Source organism: Nanorana parkeri, unplaced genomic scaffold (assembly GCF_000935625.1).
Source record: "Nanorana parkeri isolate BGI_ZX_2015 unplaced genomic scaffold, ASM93562v1 scaffold1708, whole genome shotgun sequence".
In the NCBI taxonomy this organism is placed as follows: domain Eukaryota; kingdom Metazoa; phylum Chordata; class Amphibia; order Anura; family Dicroglossidae; genus Nanorana; species Nanorana parkeri.
In genome coordinates this window covers 298,517-318,527 of record NW_017307976.1, presented here as the reverse complement: position 1 = coordinate 318,527, position 20,011 = coordinate 298,517, and the positions used below count along the sequence as shown (strand labels likewise).

Here is a 20,011-nt window from a genome sequence, read left to right as displayed (position 1 = left end):
CTTCTTTGCGATTTGTGTGGGAAATGTAGTTTCCCTTCCCAATCGGCTGTCAATAGAAAAGAGATATACACTATAGCTATTTCCAACTTGTGGGACGAGTGTAACTGTCCAACAGGATTGGCTGGGGCCCCACAAATAGCGCGGTGACGTCATAATCACGCCGCCGCGCTTGATGCCGTTATAGCACCCACGTGAGCCACCGACACCAATATGCGGCCTCGAGGCGGCGTTCTTGGTGGTTGGTGGCGTGGAGGCGTCTGGCAAAATTGTCTGTCTCTCCCGCGGTAGGAGCAGAGACGAGACGGCGCTCTAGTCTCTTTTTCCCGTGACTAAGTCAGTGAGCGGAACATATCCATCCGAGGTATGCTGATCGATCGTAAATAGATAGGAGTGATATCTCCTCTTTCTATCCTCTATGAAAAACATGACCCATATACCTCGGTGATCAAGTGCTGTGTCCCTCCTCCCTTTGTCCATCTCTTGTAGACCCTTACTGCGCCGACTGCCTTTTGCCCCCCGCTCGAAATCGGGGTCACTTGATTCTCACTCCTCATTGGCACACTGGGAAGGACCACATGGGACTTGCCGTCCGGGCGGTTTTCGCTTGGGAACACTTGCATATACCTGCATGTGCAAAACTAGCAGGTAAGATTTGACCCAATTCACCCCCACTTGGAATAGCAACTACGATAGATATTACATCTAATGTTTTTTCTACACTATGCAGATATCTCCCTTCCACTCCTGAAGAAGCGCAGAGTTGCGCGAAACGTTGAAGCTGCTCTTCCCCACCCCTACCCTTCATTAGCAGCTACCATCGACTACATGATCACTACCTAGGCCCTCGACACCATGACATAGTAGGAAACTGTTGTCATCATCCTGGTCCTACTACTGGATTGAGCTTCACAAGCACTTTTTTATATATTTTTCTTGTTTGGAGTTGTCATTTATCCGGTGCCTTTTAAAACCCCACTTTCTCTTTAAAGAACTCTCTTTGTGTATGCGTGTAATGCAAGACCAGCAGCCCTGCCTTGTACTACATGAAGACGACAAGGACCTGCCCACAACCTAGAGCGTCGGAGAGAATGGGAGAGCACCAATTGCCTGGGGAACTATTACAGCTTATTCCTCTACCCCTAGACTTAACAAGCACTTAACCCTTGCAGGGGGATGAAATAGGAAATATATATATATATATTTCCTCCTCTGCCGCTCTGTAGCTGCAGTGAACAAGGAGGAGAAGAATCAGTTTCGGCTCTTTCAAGCACCTGCAGCTTCCTCCGCCCAGCTCAGCTGCCATAGGCTGGGAGGAAGCCTGCAGAGTTACTATTGGACAGGCAGAAAGTAATGCAGCGCGGGACGTGAAAAAGAAAGTTTTGTGCCGATAGATGGGAAGATCTCTGTACCGCCCCCCCCTTCCCCACGACCACCAGGAGAAAGAAGAGGGCACCTGAATACCAGCTAAGGGAACTGTAAGTCCCTTTTCTTTCTTCCTTTTACTGCTGACCTCTGCAATGTTCGTTACAGCGCTGACCTCTGCAATGTACGTTACATCACTCACCTCTGTAATGTGCGTCACAGCACTGAGCTCTGATAATGTGCGGCCCCCCCGCTGGCCTTTGTACTCTGCGTCACACCGATAAACTGGCAGAGTTAAGGGCAGGGTAGGGGTTAGTTGGGGCAACTGGTGGCGAGTAACTCTTAAGGCCTGGCTAGTAGCTCAGGACTTACATATTTATTTTTCTCTTCGACATGAACAAATGTAAGTGTTTCTAAAGCCATTTTTTAGTTTTGAATAGTGTGTTTTGTGTATTTATTCTGTATAGTTGTGTTTTGATCTATACTGTAGAGTGTTATGTGTATGTGTTGTATACTATACTATACTGTATTTGTATCGCTACTACTAGCTGGGTTTGTATCTATACTGTATTCAGTATCTAGACCCCTTGTGCCTTGCCTTACTCATGAGCTTAAACCAATGCTAATGTCTATTTTATAAAATGGAGATTGCAGATTTCATCACTGAACATATGACTGGGGTTTATTACCCAATAAAGGAAGCTGTATTAGTTCTGTTATACATTTTATGTATGCAGGGTCACAGAGCTGGGGGAGCTATGTAGACATTTAATTTGCCTATCTCAGGACTCGGCGAACTGGTATGAATGATTCTGTATCAGTCAAGCAAAAGGTTTTATTTTTAGTTCTACAGTGTCCAGTCTCTGTATTAATCTTGCCTATGGGCCCTGGTTGAGGTTGCCTTATCATTCTACCGAATTTACTGCCAACATGACGAGTCCTTCCAGTGAAGCAGCCAAGAACTGTTAACATACTAATAGAGTTTAAATTTATAGATTTGATTTTAAAGAGAACCTGCTTGTAGACCTTTGTCATTATTTAAATTGTAATAAAGGGCCGCCTTACCCCTCAGGGATTTCTTGACTTCCTATTTACTTGTATTCACCCTTTCAGAGCAGACCTGTCTGTAGGCCATTCCATCTCCTGCTGGAGGTCCGTGCTGGTAACTGTCGTATACAAAAGGTGCTGTCAGGATTACTTGAAAGGAAACTAAAGGCTTTGCACAGTTTTACCCCCTCCAGCAGGTGGCGCCCTTATATGCAATGCAAAATACCATATAGTCATTCGCACTCCGTTAGTAGGTAGCAGTCAATCTTCTTTATTGACTGAACATGATGTCACATACACAAAGCACAGCTTATAAAGATGGCAGTCAATCTTTATTGACTGAACATGATGTCACATACACAAAGCACAGCTTATAAAGATGGCAGTCAATCTTCTTTATTGACTGAGCATGATGTCACATACACAAAGCACAGCTTTGTGTTAGTGTGTTTTGTGTATTTATTCTGTATAGTTGTGTTTTGATCTATACTGTAGAGTGTTATGTGTATGTGTTGTATACTATACTATACTGTATTTGTATCGCTACTACTAGCTGGGTTTGTATCTATACTGTATTCAGTATCTAGACCCCTTGTGCCTTGCCTTACTCATGAGCTTAAACCAATGCTAATGTCTATTTTATAAAATGGAGATTGCAGATTTCATCACTGAACATATGACTGGGGTTTATTACCCAATAAAGGAAGCTGTATTAGTTCTGTTATACATTTTATGTATGCAGGGTCACAGAGCTGGGGGAGCTATGTAGACATTTAATTTGCCTATCTCAGGACTCGGCGAACTGGTATGAATGATTCTGTATCAGTCAAGCAAAAGGTTTTATTTTTAGTTCTACAGTGTCCAGTCTCTGTATTAATCTTGCCTATGGGCCCTGGTTGAGGTTGCCTTATCATTCTACCGAATTTACTGCCAACATGACGAGTCCTTCCAGTGAAGCAGCCAAGAACTGTTAACATACTAATAGAGTTTAAATTTATAGATTTGATTTTAAAGAGAACCTGCTTGTAGACCTTTGTCATTATTTAAATTGTAATAAAGGGCCGCCTTACCCCTCAGGGATTTCTTGACTTCCTATTTACTTGTATTCACCCTTTCAGAGCAGACCTGTCTGTAGGCCATTCCATCTCCTGCTGGAGGTCCGTGCTGGTAACTGTCGTATACAAAAGGTGCTGTCAGGATTACTTGAAAGGAAACTAAAGGCTTTGCACAGTTTTACCCCCTCCAGCAGGTGGCGCCCTTATATGCAATGCAAAATACCATATAGTCATTCGCACTCCGTTAGTAGGTAGCAGTCAATCTTCTTTATTGACTGAACATGATGTCACATACACAAAGCACAGCTTATAAAGATGGCAGTCAATCTTTATTGACTGAACATGATGTCACATACACAAAGCACAGCTTATAAAGATGGCAGTCAATCTTCTTTATTGACTGAACATGATGTCACATACACAAAGCACAGCTTTGTGTATGTGACATCATGTTCAGTCAATAAAGAAGATTGACTGCTAACAAGAGTGCGAGTGACTGTATGGTATTTTGCATCTGATGTGCGGAGGCATTCGCTGTCACTTTCGGCACACCCCTAGTTTTCATTTGGCTTTATAGGTCAGGAATGCGATGGGATCTACTACATTTTGCCCTTATATGCAAATCAAAACTTCTATGTAATAAAGCTCAACCAGCGTTAAAAGCAGGCAGCTAAACATCAGGGTACCACATCCCAGACTATGACGACAGAAGTTTTTTGGAAACGGATGGACTTTTAAGGGAGCCACAAATTCAATAAAAATACAAAATTGTACTAAATACATAAAAGAAAGCTTCTTGCATTTCATAAAAATATTATATAGCATTAGCAACCTCCAATCTATCTGTCCCTCGCAGAGCACCACTCATTAATAGTCAGTTTCATCATATGACATAGATTAAAGAAAACCTTTCAAGAACTTTATTAAATAACACCGGAACAAGATGATTACACCCCAGATTGATATAATAAGTGATAGATAATATGCAAGGTATTCTCTGGACTTCAAAGCCAATATTACTGCTTCTTCAGGAGAATGGTAAAGGTTTCTAGAAAAACAAACCCCCTCTGGGGAAATTCACCATCTCTGTTCTGGTGATTCAGACAGAAAGTGATGGAAAGATTTTGAGTTCCTGTAACTAGCATAGAGGGGGCACTTCTTGGGGTGACAGCTGTCTAAGAGAAGATTTGTCTCACTTTGGAGACCTTTCCAAATCTCTCCAACGGGACACAGATAAGGAGTAAAAAAAACAACCTGTCAGGGTTTAACTAGGGATACACCGATACCGGTTTTTCGGTATCGAGTAAGAGTACCGATATTTTTCTTTCCGGTACTCGTCGATACCCAATACTGATACCAGATGTCCCATTAAGGAAGCCAGGCGGCGTATAAAAGGTTTTGTCTTAAGATGCACTTTAATTTAAATGTTATTATCAATAAGTGTTGTTCCTTTATGCTATGGTATTACATATGCAGACACTGCTTCCAGCTTAGTTGTTCTGCACAGTTAGTCTTGCTGATCTTTTTTTTTTATCCAACTGCAGACCTACCTGATGATAGGAGTGGCCCTCTTAGTGCCTGCATATGTAATAAACTGAGGGTGACTCCCACCATCCTTTTAGGTCTGCAGTTGGATAAAAGGATAAGCAAGACACCGAACTATGAAGGACAACTAAGCAGGAAGCAGTGCCTGCATATCTAATGAACTGCTTCGTGCTTATTTGTCCTGCACAGCGTTGTGTCCTTCTGATCCTTCAATCCCGTGGTTCTCAACTGGTGGGCCACGACCCAAATGTGGGTTGCAGCCCCATGTTCAGTGGGTCGCCACATGCCTTTCACTATGCAAGGTGAGAGGCTCTTCTGCCTCCTCATAGCACAGCACTGTCAGTTCTCGCTCCGAGCAGCCATTCAAAATATGCTGCCCGACGCCGAGCGTCAGCTTGAGGTGGGATGGGGATATGGCAGCGAGCTCCATCCATACGTGCATTGCTTAAAGCTCCCTCACGTGTCCTGTAGAGGTGCCTGGACTGGAGTGATATGACATTCTGGCTCCCTCTCTCAGGTTGCACAAGAAAGCTGTACAAGCAATCCACATATGGATGGAGATCCATCACCGCACAGCAGCCCACACTGGACCCGAGGCTGAGGTGTGACTTGGGTCTTGACTTAATGACCGAGGACAAATGTGGGTCCCGAGGTTACACAGGTTGAGAACCACTGTTCTAATCCAACTGCAGTCCTACCAGACGGGATCTGTCTTATTTACAAAACATAATTGAAACATTCTCAAAGCTACAATTAGCAAATCACAACGTGTTTATTGTCTGGTTATACCAGCAATGTCCCCATTCATGTGAATTTAAAGGACAACTAAGTCGAGACTTAGCTATGTGTAACCAGCATGCTGTCAATATCTCCTAATGTAACCATTTTCGGCTGTAACTGTGAGTTCCTCTAACCTTTCACTGAGATGGGATGTACAGAACTTCTCTGCTTATTGTTTTGTTCTGTCTTTGAGTGAATGGCGGTGGGGAGGGGTGACCCCACTCTTTCTGCCATGCTTCGTTGCATCTGCTGACAGGCTTCCCCCCTGCGATGGCTCCAGCGCTGTCATCCGCGTCAAGGTGAACACAGCGCAGTCCTTCATGCGCTCTTCTTTTCTGTATTTTCTTATTCCAAAGTCTGCTTGTAAGAGAAAAACTCAATTTTTGATGCTGTGGGTATTTTTTTAAAATAATTTGTATCCTTTTCAGGCCCCGTTCTCATATTCGCTCCAGTAACCATATGTGCTGTGGATGTGTTTTTAGAAGTGCAACTGGTAATTGCTAATGAGTCTTCGGCATGCGTCCATGCTTGGAAATCACACGTGACCCTAATGCACCATGCAAAAGCCTGGCAGGGGGTCCCCAAATAATTGCTGGCACCCCTCTCAATAAAGCTGTGACCGATGAGGTGGGGACGAATCTACTGCTTACCTGCTGATGTCTTCCACCAAATGAGGATAAAAGAGGGGAGGGGATTGGGGCGGGGAGTAGAACAGTTCTGTTCCTTACTTTGAGAATTGTAGCTACTTTGAATTAAAAACATCTGTTAATAAAGATATAAACACAAAAATTAGACCAAAAAACATTAAGTTCTTGCACATTGTAGGCCTAAAGATGTCTTAAACCCGCTAGAACAATGTTATATACGGTGTGCATATATTATGACCAATATAATATTGAGTATGCCTCCCTTTTCCACCAAAACAGCCCGGACCCATCAAGGCATGGACTCCACTAGACCTCTTAAGGTACGCTGTGGTATCTGGCACCAACTGTCAGTAGCAAATCCCATAAGTCCTGTAAGTTGTGAGGTGAGGCCTCGTTTTTCCAGCACATCCCACAGATGCTCGATTTTAGATCTGGAGAATTTGGAGACCCAGATGGTGATCGAGCGTTTGTTGGGGTTTGCGGGAAGGGGGCTTATTTGCATTAAATGAAGGGGAACCCAGATGCTGCCCCCCCCCCCCTTTTTGAATGAGTGAGTAGAAATTGTACAAGTCAATATCCATCCTTTCTTCCAGGGATGTACAACTCCGGCCCTCCAGCTGTGCTTTAGCTACAGCTCCGAACTTGCCTCTGGCTCTGGGAATCATGCCTGTAGCTGTCAGTTTTACAATACCTTATGGGATTTGTAGTTGCACCCCAGCTAGAGGGGCTGGAGTTGTTCACTTTATTCTGTAGGAACAGAGGGAAAAATGTTCTCGGTCTGTTTTTTTTTCTCAGGTAATATGTAATGTAATACCATAATCTGACCACTAGACGGAACAGAAGAGCAAATTAAAGAAGTATTTCCAGAAGGAAGACACCATCTTTGTTCAGGCATCATCCAGGGTCAGCATCTACTTCCTGAACTGAGGTGCTGGCTCAGAGATGACGCCATCATGTAAATCTTGGTGCCTGTGCAGTTATTACCTATGTTTAGAAATGACTGACACAGATGAGGCCCTGCTGCGGCCTCTCTCCCCTTACAATGTTGCAGTTTGATCACTGTAGCGGAGATGACTGAGGAAATGTTCCCTCCTGCATGCAGCAGACTGATAACATAGTCTCAGCCTAGGCAAAGTCGCTGGGCTGGAGCTCAAGGACAGCTTTATCATGTTAAAAGGTGGAGCTTTTGAAAAATGAAGCCGTTTATTGAAGGAGAACTATGGGGTCAGGGCTTTTCCCCATAGTTCTCCTTAGGGCAACGGCAGGACACAAACTAGCATCCTCCCGTCACCCTAGGCTCAGCAATATAGCAGTAGCTCGCGGTATACTGAGACGCCGCAGCTGAAACAGATCCCGACAATTATGTCTGGATCCGCCCAGCTGCGTGAGTGACAGCCATCTGTACCGCCCTTCCCCCATCCATTCCTCCAGTCAGCGCTGGAGGATCGGGGCGGGGAGGGGGGAATCCAGTCCCTCTGCTGTCACGGCTCTCTGCAATGACGGGATCGAGAAGTGAGCAAACACTGGTATGTGTTCGATCACTTCCTAAGACATGCCAAGAATTTATTGATGTAGACATGTTTCTCTGAGGCAGATGATTGCAATGTGATTACAATGGGGTGACATCCGTGCAGAAACCGCAGAAAAAAGGTGTTCGGACGCATGGGCGGAGTCGAGGCAGGAAACCACGCAATCCGCCTGGAGCGACTGGTGTGTAATTAGAAAATAATGGCACCCACAGCGCGATCGGTTCACACCTTGGCGACTCCTGACCGCGTGGCAATCCACACGAATCGTGCACGGAGAGGTGTCGCCTAGGTGTGCACCGTCCCTGAAAGTTCCACTTTAACTAGTGATCCAGCTGATAAAAGATTTTATCATATAAAACATATACATGTCCACACAAACAAACATAAGAAAAAGAAGACCCTTTCCTGAATTACCAATATCGCATAAAAAATATATATACAAGACTCACGCCATAGATTATGAAGCCAGCAAAAAGCCTCAAAAAAAATAAAAATCAATAAATAAATAAAAATGAATTGGATACAGTCTTAATAAAACCATATTTCCATATTCCAAAACTCTCCCCCAAAATTCCCACCCTAAAGGTTCATCGAGCTATAATCAATCCAAATATCCCATTTACTGAGGAACGCATCATAATTCTCTCTACCCATTGCTATCCACTTTTCAGATTCCATAATACAATTAACCAGCCTTACCCAATCTGATCTTGTTGGTACCTTTCGGCTCTTCCAAAATCTCGGTATTAACCTCTTTGCTGCATTTAGGAGATGAGGCACAACTGTAGCTTTGTATTTAGCCTTTGACACAGGCATCAAATGCAACAAAAAGACCTCCGGAGAAAACGGGAGAGTCTCACCCAGAATGGTCTGTATTTATTCTCTAATATCTTGCCAAAAAGGCTTAAAGGAGAACTATGGGGTTAGGGCTTTTCCCCATAGTTCTCCTTAGGGTAACAGGAGGACACAAACCAACGTCCCCCCGTCACCCTAGGCTCAGTAGACCGCGAGCTGTAGCTCGCGGTCTACTGAGACGCGGCAGCTGAAGCGGATCCCAACAATTGTGCCGGGATCCGCCCAGCTGCGTGAGTGACAGCTGGCCTATCTAGAGGCAGAGCCAGCCAGTCAGCGCTGGCGGAGCGGGGGGAATCCAGCCCCTCCCCTGCACAGCAGAGAGCCGTGACAGGATCGAGAGGTGAGCGAACGCCGTTATGTGTTCGCTCACCTCCCGATCTACTGAGCCGACCTGTGACAGTCTCATTGTCACAGGTCAGCTAGAACTATGAGGTGAGTGAAAAGCACTCGCCTCATAGTTCTCCTTTTAGGCTTAGGACATTCCCACACACATGTAAATATGTCCCCTGTAAACCACAGTTCCTCCAACATAGAGGAGAGACATTTTGATACATTTTCCCTAAAGAATATGGAACCCGACACCACCTGGTAAGCACCTTATAATTGGTTTCTTGAACTCTGGAATCTATAGATGAATGATGGGCCCGCGCTAGTATGGAGTTCTCTTTTAATAGCTCCTCTTAATCTTCTCGAATAAACAAAGCTTTATTCCTGTCCGCACAGATGAACGCAGCGCGCCGCACAGATGCCTCTTGTTATTTTTGAATGTTAGTGTCTGAAATCTCTGGCTTAGCAGACGGCGTCGGCATAATGTGTTAATGTGTTAAGAGGGAGAAGATCGAAGTCATTTAAAGCGGAACGTTTCATTTTGTTTTTCTGCTCGGTGGCTCTCCGGGATTGCGGGCTGTTGATGTGCTCCGAGTTTCTTGGACACAATAGGAGTAGAACGTTTGGGTCTTGAAGACAAGGCTATGTGCCTGGAACTGTATTGCTTTTCCCTTCTATTATTTATTCTGCATTACATCTTTGCACTGTTACCATGTTTTATCACATTGCTGCTATTAGGCGCTGTGGTTTGCAGAGGACTGCTTGTTGGTTTGGGGTTGATTTGAAGGTTTTAATAAGCAGGTTCAAAGACAGAAGCAAATCTCTGGTGCTTTTCTTAAGATTATTATCTTTATGAACCTGCAGCTTGTCATACCTCTCAACTTTCCGTCTAGCAGACAGAATCTGGAGTAGTTGCCCACAGCAATCAATCATCTTCTCTTTCATTTTCAAAGCTTATCTGAGCAAACTGAGGAAAGAAGCTGATTGGTAGCCGTGGCCATTTGCTTCACTTTTTATGAATTCCCACCAATGTGTTTAAGTTAATGGACACACTCCTGCCACTTCCATAGTTATGGGGACCATTAGGTTTCATTCACACTGCTAAGAGCCGGCCTGTACAGATCTGTGTGGCGTGCACGGCCGTATCGAGCCGGGAAGGACGTGCGATTGTACACAGCTGCCTGTTCTTCTCTATGGGAGTACGCAGCGGTACACCGCCGTACGCTCACCCGAACTACACATGGGTGCGGGCGTCAGTGCTCGGACGCAGACGGGATCCATCCTATCTGTGTACGAGTAAGGACACACGCACGGATGTGCAGTTCGGGTGAGCGCACAGCCGCGTACTCCCATAGATAAGAACAGGCTGCTGTGTACAATCACACGCAGCACCTGTCCTTCCCGAAAACAGCTTGATACGGCCGTGCACGCCGCACGGGTCCGCATGGGCTGGCTATTAGCAGTGTGAATGAGCCCTCAAAGTGAAACTCAACTCAGGAGTTAAATCTTAAAAATACATTCAAGTACCTTAAAGGGGTTCTAAACCCTCCGTTTTTTTTGCCTATATCTACTGCTAGCATGCAGTAGATATAGGCAAGAAGTTTAAAAAAAAAAAAAAACAGCTTGAACTGGTTTTAAACTTACCTCGTTATCGCTGCTCGATCCCGCGCCGAGAATCGGGAAGTGATCGTACGGCCGCAAAGGATCTTGGGGCGGGCGCATGCGCAGTTCCGATTCTCGGCCGGGAGACGAGCAGAGACGCAAGGTAAGTCTATGGACGCGTGCACCCGCATGCAGACACCGCTGGATCGGAGAGAGAGAGCAGTCAGCGCTGGATCGGAGTGACGTCACACCGCTGGAGGGACACATGAAAACATGGGGAAAGAAGAGGAAGATCAGAATAAGAGACATCATTTGAGGTAAGTGCTAACATTTACATGGGGGGGAGGGGACATTTTTTTTGGCTTTAATGTCACTTTAACTATTACCAACAATGTATCTTATTTGTGTGTCACTTGGCTGTAGATCCTCCAATCATCTCTGAATTGGTGCTGACACTGTCCTTCCTTCTGGGGGGGGGGCTACTTTTGTTCCCCATGGTCCCTGTGTGTGTTGTAAAGTAGTCACCGCTCCAAGCTCACTCCCGTGATGGACTACAATCTCATGTTTGGTTCACTTATATGTATTGACATTTTATTCCATCACAGGAGTGAGCTTAAAGCGGTGGCTAGTTTTTTGTTTGTGTTTTTTTCATGGTCACTCAATAAATATTCAGTCTCGCATCGCACAAGTGGTCAAGTGGAGAATGGAGAGCAGCCAAATACACCAGCCTGACTTCTATAGGGAATACTATCAAACCTGTTAATTTGCAAGTCTTCCAAGAAGGATTGTCTGGGGGGAGGGGTGACCATAGACCTGACTGGACAATAATCCTCTTAAAATTATTAGTACAGGCAGTCCCTGAGTTACAAACATCCGACTTACATACGGCTCCTACTTACAAACAGAGGCTATTACTATACAGCAGGGGTAGTTGTAATGCTACCGCGCTCGTGCCGAGGAGTGCCCACCTTTTTGCGTCTGGATCGTAGTACTGTACGTACATTGTTAGATGTGCAGACGAGGGGTGCCCGCCTCTTCTTCCGGGTCACTGTGAGGTTTTTACTGCTGTCTATATCCTCATTAGAAAGATTTAATCTAATTCCTGTCCTTGAGACAACAGGAAGTGAGAGGAATCTACCCCTAGGAAGCGAAATTCATGTAAGAGTGATCATGGGAAAAAGGTGTCTCCACTGAAGCTTCATCACCAATCCTTGTGTCCACGACAAACCAAAATTTTCAAAATCCAATTGTCACAGGGACAGAAAGTGAGGTGAAATCTTCTCAACAGGGCCACATACAGCAAAACAAACTTTACAGGGGGTAAACCCTTCACTATGCCATCCAAAACAAAAGAAAACATTTTTTTTGGCTGGAGTTGCACTTAAAAAAGTTACCTGTTCCAACTTGCATACAAATTCAACTTAAGAACAAACCTACAGTCCTTATCTTGTTCGTAACCCGGGGACTGCCTGTAATTTGCTTTCACCAACATGACATTCTAAACTGACATTGTGTGTGTCTGATTTTGGTGTACATTGTGATTTTAGTTTTTTCCTTTTTTAATTTTTATACAGTATATCATTTTCTTCTAATGGGATTAACAAACAGAATTTGGTGATATCTGATTAGTCGTTCAGGTCTAGACATTCATCTTCCCGTCAATGTTTCTGCTCATGTATTCTCCAGACACGTTTGGGGAAGGTCACCTATAAACATGTGAGACGAGAATGTTCACAAGACAACCTTCATTCCTGGTCTTAATGAAGTTGTTCGCTGATAAGATGGATATCTGGTGATTGTAGGATCTGAGTAGAATGCGAATTTCCGAGCTTCTGATATTCTCATTCTGGTATCAGGCAAGATGCATGCTCACAAGGAAATGGCCCATCCATTCATCATCCTTTTCATAAGCTTCTTAACCTAGATTTTCGTGACGTGATTATTTCCAGATGCTCCTTTTATCTACACGCATTTTGTGACCTAGCCTGGTAATTAGCCTACTTATTCACTAGAAATTTGTGACATTAATGTGGAATCTCAATTTAGTATGAAATTCTGATATTCCTAGGACTCTGTAAGACTAGAACACCACATAAAACCCCCTTCACTGTGCTGAATAACCTTCCTCGGGACACTTAAAGGAGAACTATGGGGTTCAGGGCTTTTCCCCATAGTTCTCCTAAGGGTAGCGGGAGGACACAAACTGGCGTCCTCCCTATCACCCAAAGCTCAGTATACCGCGAGCTATACTAAGACGCCGCAGCTGAGACAGATCCCGACATTATTGTCTGGATCCACCCAGCTGCGTGAGTGAAAGCTGGCTCTGCCTATCTGGAGGCAGAGCCAGCTGTACCCGCCCCCTCCCCCGTCCGTTCCACCAGTCAGCGCTGGAGGATCGGATAGGGGAGGGGGGGAATCCCTGCAGGGAGCAGTGAGTGACTGTCACAGCTCTCTGCAGGGACAGGATCGAGAAGTGAGCGAGCGACGGTATGTGTTCACTTCCCGATCTATTGAGCCGACCTGTGACAGTTTCATTGTCACACGTCAGCTCAAACTATGAGGCTGAGTGATTTTCACTCGCCTCATAGATCTCCTTTAACAGTTTGCAGAAGGGTCACCCTTTAGTGTACTTGGCTCAGCCTAGTGTTTAGTAGTGATTGGCCCAGGTGGAATTCGCCAAGGGTTTGGTGAATCGTGCTTGAAATTCGGTGAACACAAACTTAGAGGTAAATCCCATTGAAATCTATCGGAACAAATGTTCTGAGCATTTTTAGGGGCTAATAGGTAAATTACTGTAAAACAAAAAACCTGGGACAATGGGCACTACCATGGGAGACTTGTACCAGTGCAAAAAATACCTTGCAGAAGGAAGCGGGTCTTTTCATGCAGCTTTGGCAGCATTGGAAATACACGAATCCATTTTAGGAATGTTCAGATACCAATTTTTTAAGGGACCGTAATTTACAGGGGTACAAGTACTCCTAAGAATGAGATCCTATAGGTTGGACTTGATGGACTAATGTCTTCAACCTCAAATACTATGTAAGTACTGTACTCCGTACAAGTACAGATACTTTTCCATCTCCAAGACTAGACTAGAGAAAAATACAAAAGTTAGGAGGCAGCTGTCATTTGTAAGGAGCACACGGAGCTCCTGGGATTTGTACATCTCTGTTTTATTGTATGATTTATTTATATATATAGTGATGCACAGAAACTTTTTTTTCAAGCACAGGTACTGCTACTTGTCCAAGTCCTCACAGACTTAAAGTGACATTAAACACTCAGATTTTTTAACATAAACCAATACTGTAATGTGTGCCTTACTGTAATCCATGGTTGTTTCCCTTCTCTTTGCTGCTCTTAATTTTAAATCCGTATCTCTTCTCATGCTGGGGGGGAAATTCCCTTTGCAGCTGAGTGCTTCTTCCTGTAGTGTTGGCTCAGGTTGTGAACCTACACACAGACACCATGTATCCATTTCAGAGACAAGGCTGTCTGCTGCAAAACAGAAGTTCTGCCCAGCATGAGAAGAGTTAAGGATTTAAAAGGAAGATGGCAAAGAGAAGGGAAACAACCATGGATTACAGTAAGTTACACATTACAGTATTGTTTTATGTTAAAAAATCTGAGGGTTTAATGTCACTTTAAGTACGGATGCATTTTTGTTTATCGTCATGTAATATCGCAGAGGGCGGGTGCAGTAGCCAGCTTGCTATTGGATATTGCAAATTGAAATAGCCAATAGGAATCTAGCTATGCATTCCTATGGCGTTTGTTTTTTATTTTCTTTTTTCTGACTGACGGCGGGAGGCGGCTCCGATGTCAGAAAAAAAAACAGAGCAGGGAAAGGTTTACTCTGCTCAATCGAGCAGAGTAAACCTTTCCGGGAGAAAGTGTTTCTCCCAGATAGCGGCCGGGAGCCGCTATCTAATGGCTATCTAACGTAGCAAAATTACAGCGATAAAGGAGCAACGAAAATGATTTTACTCTTAGGGGTCGCCACAACTTGGGAAATTTTATCAAAGGGTCGCGGCACTAGAAAGGTTAAGAACCCCTGTTGTCATTAAAAGCCCTTGCTTACCTCTCTATCTATGTTCATTGAGAAGTGCATGAAGCTACTAGCCATTGCTTACCTCTCTATCTATGTTCATTGAGAAGTGCATGAAGCTACTAGCCCTTGCTTACCTCTCTATGTTCATTGAGAAGTGCATGAAGCTACTAGCCCTTGCTTACCTCTCTATGTTCATTGAGAAGTGCATGAAGCTACTATGGCAAATGTGTTTGGCCGAAGGATCCCGTTCTGCCTTTCAGAACGGGATCCTTTTTTGTTTTGGCTTTCAGGAGCCAATGAATGGTCAATAGGATGACAGATTTGTGATCAATTGTAATGGCAAATGTGGTTCAACAATGAGAGACCTGGTCTAAATTATCATATGACTGTGTTTGTTGTATTCTTTGGAGCATTAGAAGATTTCATAACTGTGGAGCACTCGATGACGAAATGTGATTTCTAACCAGCCGGGAGAGAGACTGATTCGGCAAAGGAGAGTATTTGCAAATTAATTTGATTTGTGTTAATGCCATTTGAGGTAAAAGAGTTGTAAAGTTATAACATCAGCATTGTAATAGGAAAACATACTGGAGTTGTTGTTCATAATGCAATCAAATGTTTAATGTCAAAGTGAAAACAATCTCTGCAAAGTGATTTTAATGATTTATTACAATAAAAAAAAATTGAATGCAAAAGTATACACCCCTTTTATTATGACACATGTAAATCATCACTGAGGTTCTACAGCAGGGTGGGCAAACTCTTCAGCTGAGGTGCAACTATAAATCCTTTCAGGCACTCAAGACCGTGACTGCTACAGGCATGACTCCCTGAGACAGATGCATGGTGGGATTTGTAGTTTCACCACAGAGTTTGCCCACCCCTGTTCTAAAGCCTCAACAGTCCACCCAGAACTGAAAAAAAAGTTGGCTTTAGATATACTTCCAAGTAAGACGTATGACTTCTGTACAATGTAATGGCAAACATTGAGAAGAGCCCTTTGTTATATAAGGGCAATCAAATCTCCGCACTCATTAAGCCGGTCTGGTCTTCTAGCTGTAGAGGTAAGCTGATTGTTTGCGTCCATTCCACTCATGCTCATTGTCATCTCTTTGTGCCAACAGTGGGAACTGCTGTGGTTTGCGATCCTCACCTTCACCTTCTTCCTCACCCTCACCTGGTTTTATTTCTGGTGGGAAGTTCACAATGACTACAATGAGTTCAACTGGTGAGTACAGCAACCGTTTTCTCCAGTCTGCAAAACCATTACTGAACATCTGTGAGAGATGGAGTTCAGAACCAAGTCAGTCCTTTGGCCTGGGCCATGGTGGGAGGTCACTTTGTTGCAGGCAATTTAAGGCAAGGATGTCAGAATTATGGTGTTTTGGTCTATTTATGGAAGTGTGATGTCAGAGTCTAAATCAAGTGCTCCCCCATCTCCTTGTGGCCCATACTTACAGTATTATATGGGTTTTGTCACATGATACCACATGGTCCTCTTCATCTTCGCCTTTTTTCTGGCCTGGGTGGCCTATACTGATACAGGGAGCGGTGGTGATGTTGGCATTGTCCTCTGCATTAGTACATGGTTATTGCAGGGTACTTTTGTGGTGCCCGCTGAGGGCCATGAAGCCCTGAACTCGCAGTATGTGCTCAGTCTTCCAGGTTGAGTGAAGCTGGGTGGCAAACAGATTTGGATAAAAGGAAGATCACCAGCGCTCAGAAGATTTTGGTCAAATCCTTGTGTTCATGTGTCACTGTTGCCCGGATGAAGGGACCCCGTGTGGCCCTGAAACGTTGGCTATATTGATATATGTGACGCTGTTTCATCATAAACACAAGGATTTGAAAAAAATCTTCTGAGTGCTGGTGATCTTCCTCCTATCCATGTTTGACGTGCACGGCGCCATCCGTGATTATCACTGCAAGCACCTCCTGTTAATCCAAGGTCATGAATGCTGTAAGGAGTGCAGGGGATACATCTATACATCTACATTGGCAAACAGATGACATTTTGTGGTGGGAAAGAGGTACTGCAAGGGGCAGCCCCAGGTTAAAGGTGAGTGTTGCAGCCTTTTTAATTAAGGCTGAGCCAACAAAAATAGCTTGTAGATGGGCTTTAATCCAACGGTTTGCAACTCCGGCCCTCCAGCTGTGCTTTAACTACAGATCCCAACATGTCTCTGGGAGTCATGTCTGTAATGCTTCCTGGGACTTGTAGTTCAGCTGGAGGGCCAGAGTTGCCTACCCCTGCTTTCGTCCCTTCTGATCCATGCTCTTAGAGTATGCCATCTATAAAAAAGGGAAATATAGGTGGAAACTGAAATCCAACCTACTAATGCACGAAATCAAAACATGTAATCACTACAAAACCAGGCAGACTACACCCAGTGCCGTTGTGCGTAGTGGGGTGTCTCCACCACAGATCACCCTGTTACCCAACAACGCACGTAGCTCCGTCACTGCAAAATTCTTGTAATAATTGCAAAAAGTTCCCACTTTATGGACATCAGTGGAACCTTTAATAAATACAGTATGACCAACAATAACGTGTGTATGTACACCAATGATCCCCCCCCTTTAACAACACAAACTAAAACTCCCAATTAGTAATATGGAATAGGTCTCATAAATAATAAAGTTTCCAAATGTTTAAACTAGGGCTGCAACAACTAATTAATTATAATCGATAATGAGAATAGTTAGCAACTGTTCTCATCATCAATTATTTGACTTTTGATTAGTAGCCGCCGCTCTGCTCCTCCCGTTCTTCTCCCCGCTGGTGCTGCAGCAGTCTGTGTCCCTTCCAAACCACTTAGGTTAGGTAGGGAAAACCACTGCAGCCGGCACCAGCTGGGAGAAGAGACTGTGTTTCTCTGCTCCCCCATGCCCCCTCTTCTGCCAATGTTCTATCAATCCCTTGGACTTAAGGAATTGATAGAACACCATCCTCAGCAGCTGAATCCAATGAAGTGGAAAGGTGACACTAGGTGTTTCCCCCAACCCTGCAAACGCATGTATACTAACGGAGACACAAGTCGGGTGCACCTACATGGAAAAGCGACGATTGTGCTACACATGTCGGGTATTGTCGCGTATTTAATTTTAAATTAAGTTATGGTATTTTTTTTATCCGATTAATCGATACAAATAATCTGCTAACCAATCGATTATGAAAATAATCGTTAGTTGCAGCCCTATTGTAAACATACAAATGCCCCATGCCTGAAACCCCTGTAAACACGTGATTATGCAATTTCAATGAAAGGGATACAATCTAAAAAAGATCCCGGCAATGAGTCCAAGTAAACAAAGCAGATGATTCATCATTGGAGTTCCATCCAGAAGACAAAATGTGAATCAGTCCACTGCGATGGAATATATTAAAGAAACCCATAAGGAGATATTGGGGCGCATATGAAAGTAGAAGCCTTTTAAATGTGTGTACATAAATGTTCGTGTTAACGGACACTCAAATACTCTTCACTGATGGATTCGTCGATGACGTCCCTCCTGTTAAAACCCCAATAAACACACAGACTGCGCGACATGGCTTTAATTGGTCACAGCAGCCCTTCTATTAACCAAACAAAAATGAATCGTTACCAAAAGTAATGAACAAAATAATATACAAATAAATAATCTTAACGACTGTTAGATTTGAGAAGGGGGTCTTTGGGTGCCCATCAGCCCAAATAAGGCCCCTAGTAAAAACTGCTCCCATGTCCCCAGCCAGCTCGACGACAGTTACTGCTCCCAAGTTCCAAGGAGCCAGGCCCCCCAACAAATACTGTGTTTCCACCACATATCACCCTGTGACACAACTCCTCACGGATAAGCGCTAATGGTCTTTAGGGATATATCATACATCCCTGCAACTGCGTGTTCCGCTTTCATACAACTGGTACCGGTATCATGATTAATTGCATGTATGTGATCATAACGCTTGCCACATCACATGAAGACCTTGTGCGAGTTGCCCATAAAGTGTAATATAAGTAAAGATCTCACCCAGTATCTGTATGTAGAACATTCCGGGTTCCCAATGAGAACGGGATCCAGTGCAGAGCGAAGGATCACTGTGTCCACCGTTCAAACAAGTGTGCCCAAGGGCCGCAGGTTATTTCCTGTATAGAGTATGGGGGGGACACCCAATGAGACCCAACCCGGTATGCTGTAACCATGTTCTCACTCTTAAAGTATACCTAGCATCATATATTTTATTTATGTTATCTGCATGCATGCCAAGTAATGTGCATCACTAACTAGAGCTCAAGGATGGCTTTGTAAAGCTGAAGTCTAGGTTTGTTCCTGTTCATTGATAACATGAGGACAGAGTATGTTTACTATAACCGCAATTATGAATGAACAATTCATTCATAATGGAGGATATATTAACCATACTCTGTCATCATGTTATGTACAAACACTCAGCGATCACTGACTGCTGGTACTTGCTCTCTTTCCTGACACGCTGTCACAGGAGGCTGGGCGAGCGGTGCGGGAGGAGAGCTCAGCCTCCTGTGCCAGCGCTGACTGTCTCCGCCCACACACCGCTCTGCTGATCTGTGATAAGAGGCTGAGCGGTGTGGGAGGAGAGGCTCCGGCCACTCACAGCGCTCTCCTCCTGCAGCGCTCGGCTGCCTGTGACAGTTTCTCTCCTCCCCGCTGGGAAACAGAGCAGCGCCCAGCCGGGGAGAAAGAATGGATGCACCGCTGTATCGGCCAGAAAATGGCACTTTCGGCATTATTCTAAAAGTGCTATTTTCAGCCAATATGTTTCCGTGGCCGATATATTGCTGCATCCTCAGTTTATTTCACCTATATTTTGCCTCTTCTGGTTCCTTCTTTTCTTATGAACATGTTAAAAAGCCGACATGATAAAGAATGGATAAAATCTTTCTTTTTTTCTTTCATTGCATGTCTTATGTTAGGTCCAGTGATGAGACCACTGGGTTTTTGTGCTACTCTATGCAATGCCGGCAGATCATGGCTGGTGGGAGGGGCCAGCAAGGTGGCTGTACATAACTTCCTGAAAGCATCACAGCACCCTAGCTCAGTACTCCTCTCAATAGTCCATGTCTGATGCAGCGATGATATGTCCTTCCGTGTCCTCACATCCTATACACTGTGTATAGAACCTGATGACTCTGGGACCTTTTGACTGCTGCGACAGAGGGAGGGGGGGGGGGGGGGGGGGGCGCGGGG

The 20,011-nt window shown here is 44.4% G+C and overlaps 1 protein-coding gene across 1 annotated transcript in view; it reads left to right on the top strand.

The window, feature by feature from the left end:
• Window positions 1-1,755: 1,755 nt before the first annotated feature.
• GDPD5 (glycerophosphodiester phosphodiesterase domain containing 5) overlaps window positions 1,756-20,011 on the top strand; it is a 79,412-nt gene continuing 61,156 nt past the window's right edge. The window contains exons 1-4 of the mRNA XM_018571234.1: window positions 1,756-1,765; window positions 5,527-5,649; window positions 6,218-6,282; window positions 15,928-16,031. Of these exons, the coding sequence (XP_018426736.1) occupies window positions 1,756-1,765; window positions 5,527-5,649; window positions 6,218-6,282; window positions 15,928-16,031 (302 nt within the window). The remainder of the gene's footprint in view (window positions 1,766-5,526; window positions 5,650-6,217; window positions 6,283-15,927; window positions 16,032-20,011) is intronic.